General features: G+C 37.3%; 2 protein-coding genes across 3 annotated transcripts; both read right to left on the bottom strand.

Moving 5' to 3' along the window:
* Positions 1-2,085: 2,085 nt before the first annotated feature.
* LOC100260654 (uncharacterized) lies at positions 2,086-16,597 on the bottom strand. Its single transcript, XM_059735539.1, has 21 exons — positions 15,318-16,597; positions 14,856-14,981; positions 14,637-14,761; positions 14,321-14,531; positions 13,937-14,174; positions 13,708-13,858; positions 13,291-13,591; positions 11,479-11,597; positions 11,064-11,122; positions 10,753-10,945; positions 10,524-10,628; positions 10,336-10,432; positions 10,034-10,167; positions 9,356-9,745; positions 4,109-5,453; positions 3,931-4,038; positions 3,627-3,841; positions 3,299-3,509; positions 2,983-3,220; positions 2,709-2,856; positions 2,086-2,626 (listed from the first exon to the last, which is right to left on the bottom strand). The coding sequence occupies exons 1-21, from the start codon at positions 16,591-16,593 to the stop codon at positions 2,318-2,320; spliced, it is 6,099 nt and encodes a 2,032-aa protein (XP_059591522.1). The 5' UTR covers positions 16,594-16,597; the 3' UTR covers positions 2,086-2,317.
* On the bottom strand, positions 9,164-11,965 carry LOC104877532 (uncharacterized). 2 transcript variants are annotated; one of them, XM_010645974.3, is made up of 5 exons: positions 10,753-11,965; positions 10,524-10,628; positions 10,336-10,432; positions 10,034-10,167; positions 9,164-9,724 (listed from the first exon to the last, which is right to left on the bottom strand). In XM_010645974.3, exons 1-5 carry the CDS (start codon positions 10,900-10,902, stop codon positions 9,323-9,325), a joined length of 888 nt encoding a protein of 295 aa, XP_010644276.1. In that variant the 5' UTR covers positions 10,903-11,965; the 3' UTR covers positions 9,164-9,322. The 2 variants fall into 2 exon arrangements, with proteins under 2 accessions (XP_010644276.1, XP_010644275.1); XM_010645973.3 differs by having other exon boundaries at positions 9,164-9,745; positions 10,753-11,960.
* Positions 16,598-18,017: the final 1,420 nt, after the last annotated feature.

Raw genomic sequence — 18,017 nt, 5'->3', positions numbered from 1 at the left:
ATCGCCATCAATGAGGGATTGGGTAGAATTTAAGGTATCATTTTCTTGAGAAAGAGATCAAAGTGTAAAGGAAGATGCAGAGAGGATGGCTCTCCCTCTTCATTTTTCTTTACGGAGGAAACAATGCAACCTAAAATTTCATCCAGGACTCAAAAGTCAGACCACTAAAGGGAGCAGGCATGTAGTTTTAGGAGATGAAAAATCCTTCCCAGAAAAAATGCTTCTCAGAGGGACTGGGTCGTTACTCAACTTGTCAGTAATGTCAACTTCATGACAAACTTCAACACACGGCATTGACAATCTAGTTAGTCACTGAAAAACGTCATTTCAAACTAGGATTGATGCATGTAAGGGGCAAGGCTGACTATGGCTCTCAGAATTAATTATATTAACATCCATTTCTTGTTTTCGTGGGTCCCTTTTGGAATATGATTCTTTCATTAAAGATGACTCGACTTTGAGGAGATACCCAGAAATGGGATGTTGGAAATGGGTTTTGGATGCCAAGTGGACCGACTCGATCTGACCCAATATTTTTTAAAAATGGAAGGAGCAATTTTTGGGGGCATAAACTTTTTTTTTCTAAACAAGAGAAGCGAGTTGTCTTCCTAAACTTTCATACGTGAAAACAAAGGTTAAGACTCTTGTGTTGTGAAAATTTTGAGTGGTTCTCATAATTGTAGTTCCATTCACAACCTAAGACATGAAACAATCAAATCTGAATTCTTGGACATCTCTGAAGGTAATCTGAATTTTTTTATTAACATGGGAATACAACATTACAAGTAGAATACCAAAAGTCATAACAAGGACAACGTAGAACTAATTAAGAAACTTTGGCATTGTTTTCTTTTCATGCCTGATAGATGTGTGTTGCATGGGAAATCAAAGCTTTGCAACATATAGCTTTCTGGGTCCGCATTGCTCTGGTCTCTAGGAACATTTCCATATTCTAATTGCTGCAAAACTGGATTTTCAGCCACAATTGAGTGACTAGCTGAGCAGATTATACTCTGTTTCATCAAGGAGGACTAGGCTTCCATTGTTGCCTGTTCAAACTACATAAAAAGATGTTTGGAAAATTCTTATATCATATTCCCAAGCATCAGCTCTTGGAATTGCCTGGTGAGAAGAAGCCTAATTCAAAGTTTTGGCTCGAGGAAATGAGGGTCTCACTACTGATGGATTCTGTTGGATTGTAGGATTAACCAAACAAATTTCTAACCTACTAGTTCATTAATGTGGATCCACCACATTTAAGGAGAAGGTTGCAGGTTTATTGCTCTAAATTGACCCATTAATTGGACATGGTGAGTCCACCATTAGAAGTCTGAAAATAAAGGAATGGTACCTCATAAGCCAAGACTCCACATCTAAAACTTTAAACTTATTTGAGAAGAGAATGTCCAAAATAATATTGTAGGGACATTTAGCCGCTGGGATCTATTAACCAGATCATTTGGTAGCAGCATGGTTATAAAAATATGAACCAGATGGATTTTATACGAGGTGCACATGTTCATGGATTCATGCGTAATTCATCATTGAATAGTAAAGAAAAAAATTTGTTTGCAAAAAGTCGAAAGCACTAAAAAACCAAACTAAAAATATTTCCATGATACAAGAACAGCAGAAGACCATGTGACTTTGCACAAAAAGATGGTGAGTGAAAGGCAGAGCTTGTAGTGACACATTAAAATGGCCCTCTTGATAGGTTTACTCCTAAACAATCTGTTCTGTAACATGTCTGGGTTTTTTTTTTTTTTTATCATTCTTAAGTCATATGTTGATGTATTGCTTGTTATATAAGCACTAACACTAACTGCACATCTCTGAGAAGATGATGTGAAAGTATGTCTTAAACTTGCCGTGTTATGGAAAAATCAGTACTCAACCAAAGACATCTTCTCTATTTAACATATATATACCATGTCAACTTCATAGTACCGAGGAAAGACCTTGATACTTCGTCGAAGGAGGCAAACCAACTTCAAGCAAGGAATTAAGAGAATTAATCATGAAAATTAGGAACTTTTTTTTGTCTTCTTCATTGATCTGCTAGAAAGTGAAAGAGAACACGACGAGAAAAAATCACTACAGAAGTAGTATCATTATGCTCAATAATGTGATAAATAACTCTTTGACTGTTGATATAACAAAATCTCTTTCTTTATCTAGAAAAAGAATGCCTACTGAACATCCAAGGAGAAACTATAAAGTGGTGAAAGATGCATATGGCAACTATGTAAACAACTGTATATAGGAAGAAATATAAAGAACTAAAACTTAGACATTGAGGCCATTGAGGTCCGAAGAGCTATCGAGCTTCCATAACTGAAATACTCAAACCATTTGCTGAATAAATTTCAGGCCTGCTCATGGATGAGCGTGGATTTTCCATGCTCCTTACAGTTGAGAAAGCAGGGTGCTTGGGAGAAGGTAGAACGGCAAGTTCATTGGTAAGCATTGAGACTACTTCCGACAGGGTTGGTCTATCAGCTGCAATTTCTTCAACACAAAGGAGTCCCACATTGATGTACCTTAACAGCATATACTGAGAGGACTGGCCTTCCAACATGGGATCCATCAAATTTATAGCCATATCGCTTTTCCACAGTTCCCATGCCTGAGCAAAAAAGAAATAATTAAACACAATATAATCCATTAGTAGACAACATTAAGTAAAGATATACATTTGAGTCACTTACATATCCAATAAGATTAAGAGTGTCACTATTATAAAAGCCTGTATTCTTTTTGCCACTCAGGATCTCCAGCATCAAGACTCCGAAGCTAAAGACGTCAGACTTTGTGGAGAAAAGGCCTTCCAAAGCATACTCAGGGGACATATAACCACTAGATTTTATTATTCCATCACATCAATTAGTATCAAAATAAAAATACTCTGACATATAAAAAGCAGAAAATATCTGTCTGAAGATGGTGTGTTTATGATCTTAGAATTTGCTATATGTTACTTACTAGGTCCCAACAATTCGATTTGTGTTTGCATATGACTCGTTTCCTCCAAACATTCTCGCCATGCCAAAATCAGATATTTTGGGGTTCATGTCATTATCCAGTAGGATATTACTAGCCTTCAAATCTCTGTGAATTATCCTTAATCTGGAATACTCATGGAGATAGAGAAGCCCTTGAGCAATTCCTTCAATAATACTGACGCGCTTTGCCCAATCTAACTGGCCTCTTTTGTTTGGATCTGCATCAATTTTACGTCAACTATAGTAATAGGAAGTATTGAATATGGATAAATTTATAATTATGTGAAATCACATACCGAAAAGGAACGAGTCCAAGCTTTTGTTGGGCATGTACTCATAGATTAATATCTTTTCACCTTGCTCTATGCAGCAGCCTAAGAGTCTAACAAGGTTCCTGTGTTGAAGTTCAGCCAAAAGCACTGTTTCATTTTTTAGTTCTTCTAGCCCTTGCCCTGAGCTCCTTGAAAGCCTCTTTACTGCTATTTCTTGTCCATTAAATAGTTCACCCTGCAATTGAAATCATTAGTCACATGGGTAGGTATGCACCTCAAGTTGCATACACCAAGCAAAATGTACCAAAAAAATTCTGGTTTTCTCAATTGTTTCAATTGATAAAAGTGCTACCTTGTAAACAGGTCCAAAGCCACCTTGTCCTAGCTTATTTTCAGTTGAGAAGTGCTCTGTTGCTGCAGATACACTTGCAAAGCTGAACAATGGCAACCAAGCATCCTTGTTCTTGTCTTTTCCAACCCTATTTCCCTCATTGAGCTCATTCTCAGTAGCTTTTGAACCCATACCAAATTCATATAGTAATATATCCTGGCTTGTTGTCATTTCCTCTGTTTATACAGAGCAGAAAGAAAATTTAAGTGAAATTTCAATATAGACAGTTACTCCTGTGCTGACAGTAGTTTGGCAAAAAGTTTACCTCTGTCTTGGACTCTTTTCATTTGTCGGTAACAGATGTAGGAGGCCAAAAGAAGCACCAGTACAGCAACAACCACCATCCCAATAACCCACCGTGGCATTTTGCTTTCTGAATTCAAAATTAATCTTCATCAGAGATGGTTAACTTACAAGCAATCCTGATAAATTAAAAGACATACCTCTGGAATTTTGGAGCTCAGATGCAGCAAGTTTAAGATATAGTGTTCTTCCATCAGGATCCTTTTTTGAAAGTTGTTGCAAGTTCAATAGAATTTGATCCCACATTAAACAGCTGCCATTATGAGCGTAAGCATTGCAAGAGCACTTGTTCAAGCAAGTCATTTTGCATGTTTCTATAGACTGTGTTTCCAAAATCTGAGGGCTCTGAGGAAACTTCACATTAGCCATTTTGAGGAACTTGTCTTTCTCACTATTAACAGAAGTGAGATCATCACACTGCAAGGAGGTTTTCCTCACACATCCATCTCTAAATTGATTCATCATCCAATCTCCTGCAGAGTTGGGTCTAAAACCATACAAGCATTGACAGATAGGAGTGGTCTGATTATTGCAGCTGCTAAAAGAACCACAATAAGAGTAGTAATCGCATTCAAAATTTTGTGGTTGAGACCAGAACAGATTCCAGCCCGATCTATCAAGCCACGTCAGCTGCTTGATGTTTCCAGACACATCTATAAGCAATCTAGATATAATAGAATTATCATACAAAGAATAAGTGAAGTATGCCTCACTCATGTCTTCAAAGTAGCTGTAATTGAAAATATAGTCTAATCTCATTTCAGGAACAGAACTGAAAGCATGCCCATTCCAAACCCCACTACTCCAAACCATTTGAGAATTCCACATGATGACAAATTGGTGTGTTTCAGGATCCATTTTCAGGGAAACAGGCCCTAGGCCTGGGTCCTCTGCATTTTTCCAGGATGTAAATGACCAAACTTCTCCGGTCTTTCTGTTGTATCCAATCTTCATACCTGGAAGGAAATGATTAGAGGGATAATCAAAGCTCTGCCACAAGATATTTGAGTTTCCATTTCTCAATATAAGATTGCCGGAATCCAACAGTGTGGCACTGACATTCTGGCCCAATGAAATGTTAGCCACCATGTATGTGACTCTGCCATCCAAAATCACAAGGTTGCCATCGTCATTGATGGTAAGACTAGGAGAGGAACCAGTTATTGTGTAATCTCTGTTGGCAACCCATACCACCGTTTGCTCTGAAATTTTCTTATACCATATCCCCACAAAATAACTTGGGGAGTTTCCAGGTGAGAAAAAGCCTAATTCAAAGTTCCCACCTGCAGATATGATGGTATCTGTCTGTCTGAGCATTTGTCCGCTAAAAATCGTATCAGGGGCAGCATCAACAGAAATGGAGAACTGCAAGCAGAAGAAAGAGAAAATCAGCAAGAAAATAAAAGGAGAAATTTTCTCACTTAACATGTTAGCATCGCTGTGAGCCATTCTGCCTTGTGAAGAAACCTCAGTCCTTGATGATTTAAGTTACTCAGATGGTCGAATTTTCTTCAGCACCATGAGGCGGCAACGATCGTTGACAGTGACTTTGATTAGTTGCATCCTTGGTCATCACAGCTTCCTTTGATATATTATCATTTTGGCAAAGATTTTGACTTTCTTCTTTGACTTTTCAACCTTGCAGTGTCCAAGATAACTCATAAACTGCCCTTGAAGATGCTTCCTCATATGTTTCCCTTTGCATAGAAATAATTCGAGCTCAGTGTGAACTTGAATCAATTATTAATTTCGCGTTCTGATTTATTTAAGTTTGAGATCATTAAAGATAAGGCAGTCTGTACAACTTTTTTATATCCTAACAGATATTGTTTCCCCTGCTTGAGGACAAACAGACCAGCCTCTTTTTTCTACACTACCTGCCCACCCAATCTTTCCTCTTAGATTCCACCAGCTTTTCTTTTTTTTTTTTTTTTTTCACTGAGCATGGAAGTTTGACAGAGTAGTCTACGCTGCAGTTTCCATCCTGCTTCCGAAGACTAAATCATGTGGGGTCGCAAGTATTATTCAATACACGCAATGGGTGATCTCAAACCAGGATCAAATAACATGAGGAAAATTCTTCCATGTCTAGTGGTTCCAGGGGAATTCTATAATCCTGATATACAAAGGGTATATTAATGGTCAATATTTTACAGCCATAGGGGGGCTGGAATGGGTTTTCCCTAGTGCTAGATATTGGCAATATCTTGAGCAGACACTGCTGCAGAGAATATAAAGTATAAGTTAACAAGGGCAAGCAAAGACTTATAGGTTGTATGAACACTAGCCATGAAAACTCATCTGAGACCATGTGTAAGTGTTTCAGGCTACTTGTTCTGATCCCCCTTCCCAAATTCTTGCTAAGCCAAAGTCACATATCCTAGGGTGCAGTTCACTGCCTAGTAAAATATTACTTGTTCTGATCTCAGTCAATGAATCTTAATCCAGAGTCTTGGTAGAGATAGAGAAGCCTCTTGAAATTCCAGTGGGAATGTCATCAAAGAACTTTTTCTAACAAGATTAAGAGATCAAAGACAAGAAAGGGAAGAAATTATATTTTCAAAGTGGATTTGTACATTGGCACATGGACAAATGAAGCATCATGACACAATTATAGGGCCAGTGCTGTTGTAATCAGCAGAGAAGAGTTGTGTTTATAGACATAATTTTGGCCATAATTCATCAGATGGGTCTCATGCCTGAAACAAATTCTATCAGTTAATTGGAATGTGGGGTGAATTGAGATCATGGAGTGCTTAAAACCCATCTAATTGAATCAAGATGTGTCTTACTCTTACCCTTTTGGTGCTGTTGAATTGGAAAAATTGTCAAGTCATTATTCACTAATACCATCATTAGTTCAACTCCCCTTCAACATTGTCATGTCATAATAACATAAATAGATCATTTATGTGCTATTGAAATTAAATTTTAAAATAATTATTAAATTAAAATTATTTATAAAATGATTAAAAAGATTAAAATATTCATGTTTTTATTTTGATAAACCCGATTAAAGGCAATTTTGAAAGAGTTAGAAGTCTTTCTTCTAGTTGTTATATAAAATTTTAAAAATCAAGAAAATCATTTGAATAAAAATTGCTAACAAAAAGACTTTAGACTAAATGAGTTTTAACCAGAATCTTTCCGGCAAACTCTAAATCATAATGAAAATAAAATGTAAATATATGAGTATTTTTCAATTTTATTAAATAACAAAATGATAATATAATTATTAAGAAAAATTTTCATATATCAATAAAAAAAAATGAAATCAAATTTTATTAGTTATCTCAAAAAGTGAATTGAACCGATTTGATTTACAAATTCAATATTGATTAATGCTTTAAAATGGCTTAAGAAATAAATCCAACCAAGAGTCTCCATTCATCATTAAAAGAGGGGCCCAATGGGGCTGTTAGGGAAGATTTTGTTGACACTGACTAATATCCTATAATCCTAATTGCCAATGAAGGACCTCTTGGAGCACTTGTTGCTCTAGAGATGTCCCTATCCCTACCCTTTCGATTTTTCTATGCCATTTGATCTTTCTTGTCTTTTCTTATCTGCATCCGAGGATGTTTAATACTAGTTAATGCTCAAAAAGTGAACTAAACATTAATATATGATTAGTTTATTATTACTTAAAAACCTCAACAAGCAAAACGAACCAAAGGTTTTGATGTTTTGGTTCAATGTTGGTTAATGCGTAAAATGGCTTAGAAAGTGTATTGAACCAAACATGACTAGTCAACAATGCAGTTAGTCCTATACATTAGTTTGATATTTAAGAACATTGTATATAAGTGAGCTTCCATATTTTCTTCGATAGTTGCTATATTTAGAAGTAGGGGTCTCCAACGGGCGGGGCGGGTTGTAAATAGGAGGCCCGCGGCCCAGCTCGGGCCGGGCCTATGGGCCCGTTGACTGGTCAACGGGCGGGGCCATGCTAAAATGCTAGGCCCACGGCCCGGCCTATGAGCCCGCGGGCTAGCGGGCTGGGCGGGGCGGGCCGGCGGACTTTTTTAAATAAGCCAAAATGGCTTTCAAAAAAGGGAAGGGAGAGGGGGGGATTCGAACCCCTCCCCTCATGTTTAAATTTCAAGGTTCTAACCAATTAAGTTACATTCCTTTTATGTTTATTAATTGAATTTTTTTTTAATACTTTTTTATTTTTGTAGTTTTTTTTTAAAGGGGCGGACCTACGGGCCGGGCCTAAATTTAGGCCCACGACCCGGCCCGCCCATAGGCGGGCTCGGGCCGGGCCTAAAGCGGGCCGCGGGCTTTTTGGAGACCCTTATTTAGAAGCAAACGTTCATGAGGTGAAAACAAAAAGGATACGATCTTAGTGATTTTAAAATAAAAGATTTAAGTTCTACTTGGAAAGTGAAAATCGTTATAAAAAATGGTTTTTTAGAAAAAAAAAATTTAAACTGTTTTATGATGTTTTGTAAAATAAATGTTTGTTTGAGAACCTAAAATATTTTTTTAACCTATTTTTATTTTTTAAAATATGTTTTAAAAATAAAATTTATCCATACTACATTTTAAATAATTTTTCATATTTATATAATTATTTTTTAAAACACTGAATTTTTTTGTTGATTGCTAAACTGTATTTTCTGTTTTTTTTAGTGAACAAAAAATTATTTTAAAAAATAATTGCCATACAACAGCATCACCATTGCCTTCGTTCAACCAAAAATTTAAAAATAAAAAGAATTCAAAAGTCAAAATAAATACTTATTTTTTTAGACAATTGTAAGTACATTATAAAAATACTTGAGCATTTTTTGAACTATTTGGAAAGAGAGAAATAGAAGATCTTTTGAGAATGTGGAACTCTCAATTCAAAGGTTGAAATACTTAATTTTATGTAACTCGTTAATTTAGACCAAACTGTTTATTGGTGAAATATTGATATTCATAGTAGATTTCATTGATTGGTTGGAATCGGTTTGAGGGAGGGAGTATTTTTTTGTTTTCTCTTTTTTTTTGGCGTTTTTTAGCTACTGCTATATACATTATGTGTACTTTGGTTTACCCTTTTTGACATTTTTAATACAAGTCTCATTTACTGGATCAAAAAAATTATACAAACATGTCATTGCATGCCTAAAATGCAAATTTATTAAATGAAAAAAAAAAAAACAAGCGAACAGTATTGCTTGTTTATTAAGATTCACTTTCAAATATTTATTGTAAGCGCAGCCTATATTATTGAAAAATGATACGAATTTGAGTATACATGTATGTGTTTGTTGTAACAAAAACTCAAGATAAGACCAAAAATTAAGAATCGGATTCAATTCAATGATGACACTGAGATACTCTCATCCACACTACCAAACGCGCTATATTATGCAGCAATTTTTGCAACTACAAACCCCTTTTGGAGTTTCTGGGTCATTGCTTGGGCCTACCGCCTCGCCCGTTGAACCCGGTGGGCCTGAGCCTGGTGGTCCTTCACCCCCTTCCTGTGTCCCTGAGTCTGTTGGTCCTGTACCCTCTCCCTGTGTCCCTGAGCCTGATGTTCCTTCACCCGCTGCCCCGCCTGAGCTTGGTGGTGCCTTTCTGTTTGGTCTAGGTGAATATGGTTGAGGATATGGTTCATTCCTCATCCTACCTACCCTCGGTGGGGTGAGTCTCGGTGGACCACTAGGTTGTGGAGAGTCTGGCTTTGGAGCCTCTGAGCTCATCACCTCCTCCCCTGTGTATTGTGCCCCTAGTTCCTCCAGGCATTGAAGTCCACCGTCCTGACATGTCCCATTTGGTTGCTGAGAAAAGAAAAGAAAATAAAAGAAAACTAAGAGTTTGTTTTCTTGGTTTGCGACCCAGAAAGCAAAAGAAGCCAAGGGAAGTATCAAGACACAACAGCTTTCTTAGCTTCGGTGTCTGAAAACTAAACGGATAGAAGACATTTCTGGTGCCAGTTTTTTTTAATCTTTGGAATTGAAAAAGGAAAAAGAAAAGGAAAGAAACTGATAATTAATGTAGGGATATATACATTGATTATTTGCAAGTTCGTTTTCCCAGCAAACTATGGCTGTTCTTTTATTGATTACCTGGAGAATGGATCCAGAAGAAGGAATTGCTCCAGTGGATTGAGAGGGTTGCAGCAGGGGCGACATCTTGGGGTGGGCATCAAGAAGTAGTGATGCTGGTATTTTGGATGGTCTCAACATGGTCAACCCCACATCTGCCATTGTAATCAAACTCTTCATTGATCAAAATCTCAAACCTTAAAATCTAAATGAAACTCAACTTTTTTTTTTTTCTTTTCCTTCATCTTCTTGGCAAGATCACAGGACAAAAAAAAAAAAAAAAGTCAGAAGAAAAACCATAGATGAATAAAGAGACTAATTACCGCTTGAAACATCTTGAACTGGCCATTTCAGTCCTCTGGGAATCTGAAGCTCCGTTTGAAGTATCTTTCTTATGCAAGTTCCGAGTTTGGCTTCCATCTGCTCTTGATCAGACCACAGCAAGAAGTATGAGAAAAAGGATTTGTTTGATTTCCCACTAACTTGTCAGAATTTGTAGGATTTATCTTACCAAGAATCCATGCACCAAGAAGGTGTCGTTCCCCATCCTTGAAGCAATTTTCAGAAAGCAGATAGCAAATGGTTTGAGATTTTCTTCCGCATCTTCCACCTTTCTCTGTACAAAGAAGTGAAAGAACATAAAAAATGCATGCATTCAGAACTAAAAAGATTATGAAAAAACAAAAAACAAAAAAACAAAAAAAGAAGTGAAGATTGTTCTTATTAATTATTGGCGTCACCTTTATGATTTCACGGACGTGAAGTTGAAAATTGGGATTCTCCAAGTGGTCTTCAATGGCCACATATTCTTCTGGTACTACGTTGATGTATTCTTGGAGATCTTGATCTTTCCTTGGCAGTGGTGAAACCTGCAAAGGGTGGAAGTCCATCTTCTCGATGATCTTGGTGTTTGGTTCCCGTGAAAACTTATAGCTGAAAATCACTTCTGAGTCCTAACTACAACACCAACTATCTCTCTCTAACTGGGTATAAGTTGGTTGTTGGGGTTGTAGGGGTTATATATAAACGGCCAAGTCGGCGGGAAATTCACCTGAGTCTAGCTTCTCTACTGTGAGTGTTTTGCCGCAGATGGCAGTGACCAACCAAATGCTGCCACATAAGCAAAAGTAGTTATTCCAAAATTCTTAAATCAAAATTATCTGTGACAGATCAAGATGCAAAATTTCCTCCGTTTTCTACGCCCTCCATCAAAACGCATCGTTTTGGTCACTTTAAAGCTCAGTTCAAATAAGCACTCGATTTTCTCCGTTTCCTCTTCCTCTACAGAGTAAAACGCATCGTTTGAATAAAACACATGCCCAAGTGAAGGAAATCTTCCACAACCAAATGGGTTCATCACCCTACTCTCTTTGCCACTCTATGATTTAAGAAATTTCGAACTTTTTCAAACCCAAATGACCCAATCTCAACTTGACCCATCTTTTCATTTTTGAAAGCCAACGAACTTCAATTCTATAAGTGAAATCTCCGATAGATGGAACATCAGCACTTTTCCATGATTTTAAATATCGTTCTAAGCCAGTCTTTAAGTTCCTGCCTATCTTCATTCCTGCTAACATTGTGTCTGTTGGATAATCAAAGGTCTGCCATAAATAACTCAGAGAACTCTCTTGAATGCCATCCCTGAGAAGTAGGTTTCCAGTATCTAGGAGCGGTGCAACTGTATTCTCTGCTACTCTTGATGGTTAAAATCCTGTAACATTCTGCTATTGGGTCGTCTCTGTTTGCAACCCAAACAACTGTCTTTGGGGTACTTTTGTACCATATTCCTAAGCACCTGTTCTCTGACTTTCCAGGAGAGAAGTAGCCTAGCTCAAAGCTTTGGCCTGAGGATACTAAAGTCTCACCATCACTTAAAGATTAACTCTTAGCTATAGCAGCAATGCAATCAAGAATTCAAAGAGGATTAAGAAAGAAACCAAGGCAAAAACGAAGGCAGCGATGATACCCCGTCAACATTTCTATTGCAGATAAGATAGATTTTAGAAGATAAATGAAAATATACAGGTATAGATCATGAACAAGTGAAGTCTTGTTTTTATGAGGGATTTAGGAAAGATAGTACTTTTCACAGATGGATCAAAACAGCTACAAGTGCACCATGTTTGTGCAGCTGTAATATGCCTGCAACATAAGAAATATCTTGTGGAGTAAGAAACTTTATTCTGTGCGTTGCTTTTTAAATTAATTATTATTTCTGAAACATCCTTAGTTCTCATATGGGGACCAAATATTTCCCCAATCCTTTCTCTTATAAGGTTGAGAGCTGTCATTATGGTGCTCCCACTGTGTACTAACTTATTCAGTCAATATTTTCCAAAAATCTTTGATGTTTTTCCGGAAACATGAAAAAGAAGAGGTTTGAAATATACAGCATGGTGAGATATATTAATTAGATTAATTAGAATTATCATGTTTTGCAAGGAATTCTTTTATGAATTGTTGGTTCCAATGATACTAACTTGAAGAAAAATCGTCATTTGGCATGATGATTCTTTGTGTGTGTGTGTGTATGTGTTTTTTGACATAGGAGGCTTCTAACTGAAAGGCAAGCCATTCACAAAAGCTACCAAAGATAAATTTACAAACCCAAAGAAACCTTAGACCTTGCCAAAATGAACTTAAGAAAGAACTCTTTTAGTTTCATGTTGAGAGATCTTGAAGAAGCACATTACCTACTGCTGAATACACTGTAATTTTCAGTGTACTTTTAAATGTTCTTTTTACAAAGAGACAACAGAATTCAGATGAAGTCATCTGATTCTAACTTATCTTTGTTGATTTTCAATTCTTTTCCCCATTTGCCTGAAATTATTCCAAGCCATCATCCTATGGCTTTATAACAGTCACAAGAAGAAGCCTTATTTGACTAGTTTTTACTATCTGATCTGCATTTCCTATTGATGTTTCAAAGGATTTTAGACCTTCAAAAATTCTCAAGATAATTGAAATTAAATGGTTAGAACCGGATTATAGTTTTGTGTACAGTTCACTAATCATATAAGCCCTATGCATCCTGAGGAGAAAAGGCAAAAATGAGAGAGACAGTAGCACATAAGGTGACTGTAGAATACATGTTCTTCTGCTTATTACCAACCTGATCCAGAGGGAATCTGAATTTAGAATACTAGTGAATCTTAAGTTGCAGATTACAGTGCCCTGAGCCACAACAGAGGAACCTTTGCAGCCCGTTTTAGTCAGAGAAGCTGGCACCTACATAAATAATTCACTAAGCAGTGTTTGAATTCTTTATCTACCTTTTAGCATTGAGATGGTTACTGCATTTTCTGAATGTAACTCTATCTTTCCTGACATTGTATCTGTATCCACGGAAGATCTTTCTGTGAAGAAACCAGGATGTTTAGGTTGAGGCAATGTTGCTCCCTCGTTACCCAACATGAAAATCACTGATGACATTGCTGGTCTGTCTGCTGGAAGGTTTTGAACACATAGTAAACCTACTTGTATGCATCGTAATACTTGCGATGCAACACATGAATCTTCCAAACATGCATCCATTAATTCCAAGGCCCTGTTTTGTTCCCACAGCAGCCATGCCTAGAACAAAAATCATATTTGTTGTCTTTCACAAAACCTAGAAAAAGCTAGAGAGTAGAGACAAATTGAGAGAGAGAGAGAGAGAGAGGAAACACCATTGCGGTCTTTCTACTTACATGTCCCAGAAGGTTATGGTGGTGATCTGGATGAGAGAACCCTCTGTTCTTTTCACCACTGACAATCTCTAGTAAAAGAACACCAAAGCTAAAGACATCCAATTTGATAGAAAAGTGCCCATCAATCACATACTCCGGGGACATATAGCCACTGCACCAACATTTTCAAGTATAAGTTCTTTGAAGGGATAAATTCCATTTTATAAGATTATAAAGGTTTATTACTCACTAAGTCCCAACAATTCTCTTTGTTCTCGTTTCCATTTCATTCTCTCCAAAAATTCTTGCCAAGCCAAAGTCTGAAATTTTAGGGTTGAGATTGTCATCCAGTAAAATATTGCTTGTCTTGAGATCCCTGTGAATAATTTGAAATCTAGAGTCTTGATGGAGGTAGAGAAGCCCTCGTGCTATCCCCATAACAATCTCGCAACGCTTATCCCATGCCAATAATGCTCTTCTGTTTTGATCTGCACAATACTTTTGCCTTTATAAATTTTATTATTAGGCCTAATTCATTACTTAGATGTGTGAATTGAGTTGAACATGAATGAGCATAATATGGGTGATCAAAAAGTGAAACTAATACTAGCAGATAGGGATAAGAAGCTCAAACCGAAAATAAAATAATCCAAGCTCTTGTTGGGCATATATTCGTAGAGTAATATTCTTTCTTCTCCTTGAATGCAGCAGCCCAAAAGCCTGACAAGATTCTTGTGCTGAAGTTTTGCAATCAAAACAGCTTCATTCTTGAACTCTTGAACACCCTGTGCTGAATTCTTGGACAATCTCTTCACTGCAACTGCTACTCCTTCTGGTAGATTGCCCTGCAAAATATGATGTGTAAGATGCAAATATTTTCTCTTCTTCTTTCTTTTGAAATCATTTTTGGGTTACCAAGATGCAATGATGCATAAGAGGGCGCATATTACCTTGTACACAGACCCAAAGCCACCTGCTCCAATCTTGTTGGTGTTAGAGAAGTTGTTAGTAGCAGTTGCAATGGTGGGCAAGTCAAACAAAGGTAACTCTAAGTTCTCCTTCTTGCTTTCCTGGTCTGTTAAATGGGATAATAATTTAGAAGCTGCTTTTAAAGCACTACCACATGGTTTTCCTTCAATAAAATCATCTAGGTGGATTTGTATGCATACCTGTTCCCATTGTTCTCTTCTTCCAAAATCGAAACCAGAATGACAAGCCCAAGGTGAGGATTCCAGAAAAGGTAGATATAACAAGGATGATCACTAGTTTTTTCTTCTTCTGATTAGTGTTTAACCCTGGAACAGACAGTAACAAGAATGAAGTAACCATTTCCCCAGATTCCCCTGTTTCTTCAGAAAATGAATTGGATGTTTGCTTTCTGCTTGTTAGGGTTTTTACAAGTCAGTTCATCATTAGTTAACCTGAATCCTAACAGCTATGGTTCTTCTGGAATATAATATAGGGTCTTGGTTTTAACTAGATTATAATCTTCTTGTGAAATTGAATCTCTGACTTTGGAATCTAAGTAATTCTGCATCTTGATTTACCAGGATAACTTAGGGCTTAGGCTATTGGAGACAACCCAATAGCTTACAATCAAAAAGTGATTTTCAGAAAATCAAGTGTCTTACCTAGCTCTGAAGTGTGCATGCGGATATAGATGTCCTCTGCATGTTTTTCTGAAGTTAACTCTCTGATATCAATCAGGTCCCCAGACCACATCAAACAGCCACCGCTTCCATTAGGATTTGTGTAGGCATATGCTGTACAAGAACAGTTGTTCAAGCACGATACCTTACACTCCCTAAGGCTCACACCCATAATCACATGAAAGTCTATCAAGTCGGGCAATTTCACCCCTGTAACCTTTACAAATCCCTCTTCAATTTGGCAATCCAAAGGCATTCTTCGTGTGCATCCACTTGATGTATTAAACATGTCCCATTCTTCTTGTGATTTTGGTGTGAAACCTGTCAAACACTCACAAATCTGCAGCTTGCCAATTCTGCAGATACCATTAGCACCACAATGGCCATAATTTTCACAAAGTTCACTGGGAATGGAGTACAATTCATCCCATACAGAGCTCCCTTTTTTTAATAGCAGACGCTGGAGGAAACCTGAATGGTTCAATGTTAGTCTTGAAATGATCTTATTGTTGTTAGACTCATAGAGGGCATATACCTCATCGTTGTTGGCAACAAAAACTGCTTTGTAAACCGAGTTGTCCAACACATAAACACCATTGAATTCAAGTCCATTCCATGGCCCGGAACGGACTATTTTGCTTGATCCCACACCGAGAACCAGGTAAGGCAGCACATTAATATCAAATCCGTAGGAGAAGTCTCCAAGGGATGGGTCATCAGAACTTTTCCATGATGTCAATTTTCGTTGTAGACCAGTCTTTAAGTTCCATCCCACCTTCATGCCTGGCAACATTGTGTCTGATGGATCATCAAAGCTCTGCCATATATAGCTTTTAGAAGTTTCATTACTACCGTCCCTGAGAACAAGATTTCCAGTCTCCAGGAGCTGTGCAACTGGATTTTCTGGCACCCTTGACAAATTGGGAGACCAGATTACACTCTTTGACTGGTTGAGAAGAACAAGTGCCCCATTGTTGATGATGGTTAAAACTCCGTAAGAATCTGCAATTGGGTTGTTTCTGTTTGCAACCCATACAGCTGTCTGGGGTGTATTCTTGTACCATATTCCCAAGTACCTGTTTTTGGAGCTTCCAGGAGAGAAGAAGCCTAGTTCAAAGCTTTGGCCCGAGGAAACTAAAGTCTCACTATCGCTTATGGATTGGTCCATCCTTATGGAATCAGCTGCAATACAGAACTCCAAGGGAACTGAGAGACAGATCCCGGCACAAAAGAAGGCCAAGAAAAGATGGGTCTCCATCGAACGTTTCTCAGAGATGAAAGAAATACTTCTATACACTACTTAAAAAAAAAAGTACTGACGTTATGTAGGTTTAAGGGCTTAAGCATTTCAATTGGAAGAACTGTCTCAACAGGGTGACTAGGAATTTTCCAAGTCCAATGAAAAACAACTTACTGAAATATAAAATTGTAGAGTCCTCCTAAGTGTTCCCTAATTGAATGTTTCTTTTTAAAAAAGGGAAGTCAGAAGATCATACTGTCTGAAATGAGTTTGTGTCATAGGGCCTGGAACTTTAGCATCTCAATGGTTGCTTGGCACGCCAATCTTGATGTCTGGTTTGCCTCTGTTAATTTGATAAACATCTATCTCCATTTACCTGAATTCATTCCATATTAGTCCTAAGGAAAGAGCCTATGTGAATCATCTGTTACCGAGTCTAAGATGGGATGACTATATACTCTGGAGGTGGAGGGTAGTACTTTTTTCAGTTATAATTTCACAGGATTATACACCATAAGACTGGTGAGAGGTTTGAACAAAATTGAAGTCTCTTAAAACAATAAAACATTAATTTCGTACAGATTGATTAACTGTATGGGATACAGCAGCCTTGAAAAAGGGACGGCAGCACCCATCACCCATTTCTGTGTCATTGTCTGGGAAGATTCACCCTTAGTTTCCTTTCTGAGTAATAATCCATCTGTTAATCTTCGCCTTCTTTTGCCCTTGATTTGTCTTCAATATTCTTGGAATTCTATGCTTCTAATCTGATAAAACAGTTGTCCACCTACGTCATAATCATCACATGAACATGAGGTAGAGAGTCAAATGCAATGGTCTTACCTACCCTAGGTGGCAGAACACGACCGCAATTGCCTTCCCTAATTTCCACGCTTTGAAAGTAGGAACTATTATGAAGTCGACCCTGGTCCTTTTCATGCGGACGAATGAACTTGATTTATCACTTTTATATATTGAGATTCCCTTCTATATACATCTCTTTCCATGACTTTTCTAATCCTTATTGGACCTTTCTCAACCTAGGCCATGCCCAAAATAAAATTTATAGTTAAAAGAACAATGATGACATGTCCTTTCTGGTTAGCTTCTAGGTAGCTTCAGATTCAATTTTTTCCAAGTGAACGGAAAAAATTGAGTCAAACTAAAGCTTAAAATACTAAATTCTTCTTCACAATAAAAAATTGTTAAATCACTTTGGTTTAATTGCTTCATTCCTCACTTTCCCTTGTGTTTGTATGTGTGCAGAGAACTTATGAGTAGCTGAAACGTAGATGATTTCTCTTTATTCCTCCAATCATATGTATTTAATGCATTAGATTGGATTTATGGAGTTGGGTAAAACTTCATGCGATTTATAAATTCCATCATTGCTAGATCTTGATCGATCCATATGATTTGATGAAGAATGAACCAATCCAATT

Source organism: Vitis vinifera, chromosome 19, assembly GCF_030704535.1.
Source record: "Vitis vinifera cultivar Pinot Noir 40024 chromosome 19, ASM3070453v1".
NCBI lineage: Eukaryota > Viridiplantae > Streptophyta > Magnoliopsida > Vitales > Vitaceae > Vitis > Vitis vinifera.
The sequence above is the reverse complement of the archived record's forward strand: the minus strand, read 5'-3'. Positions and strand labels throughout refer to the sequence as shown.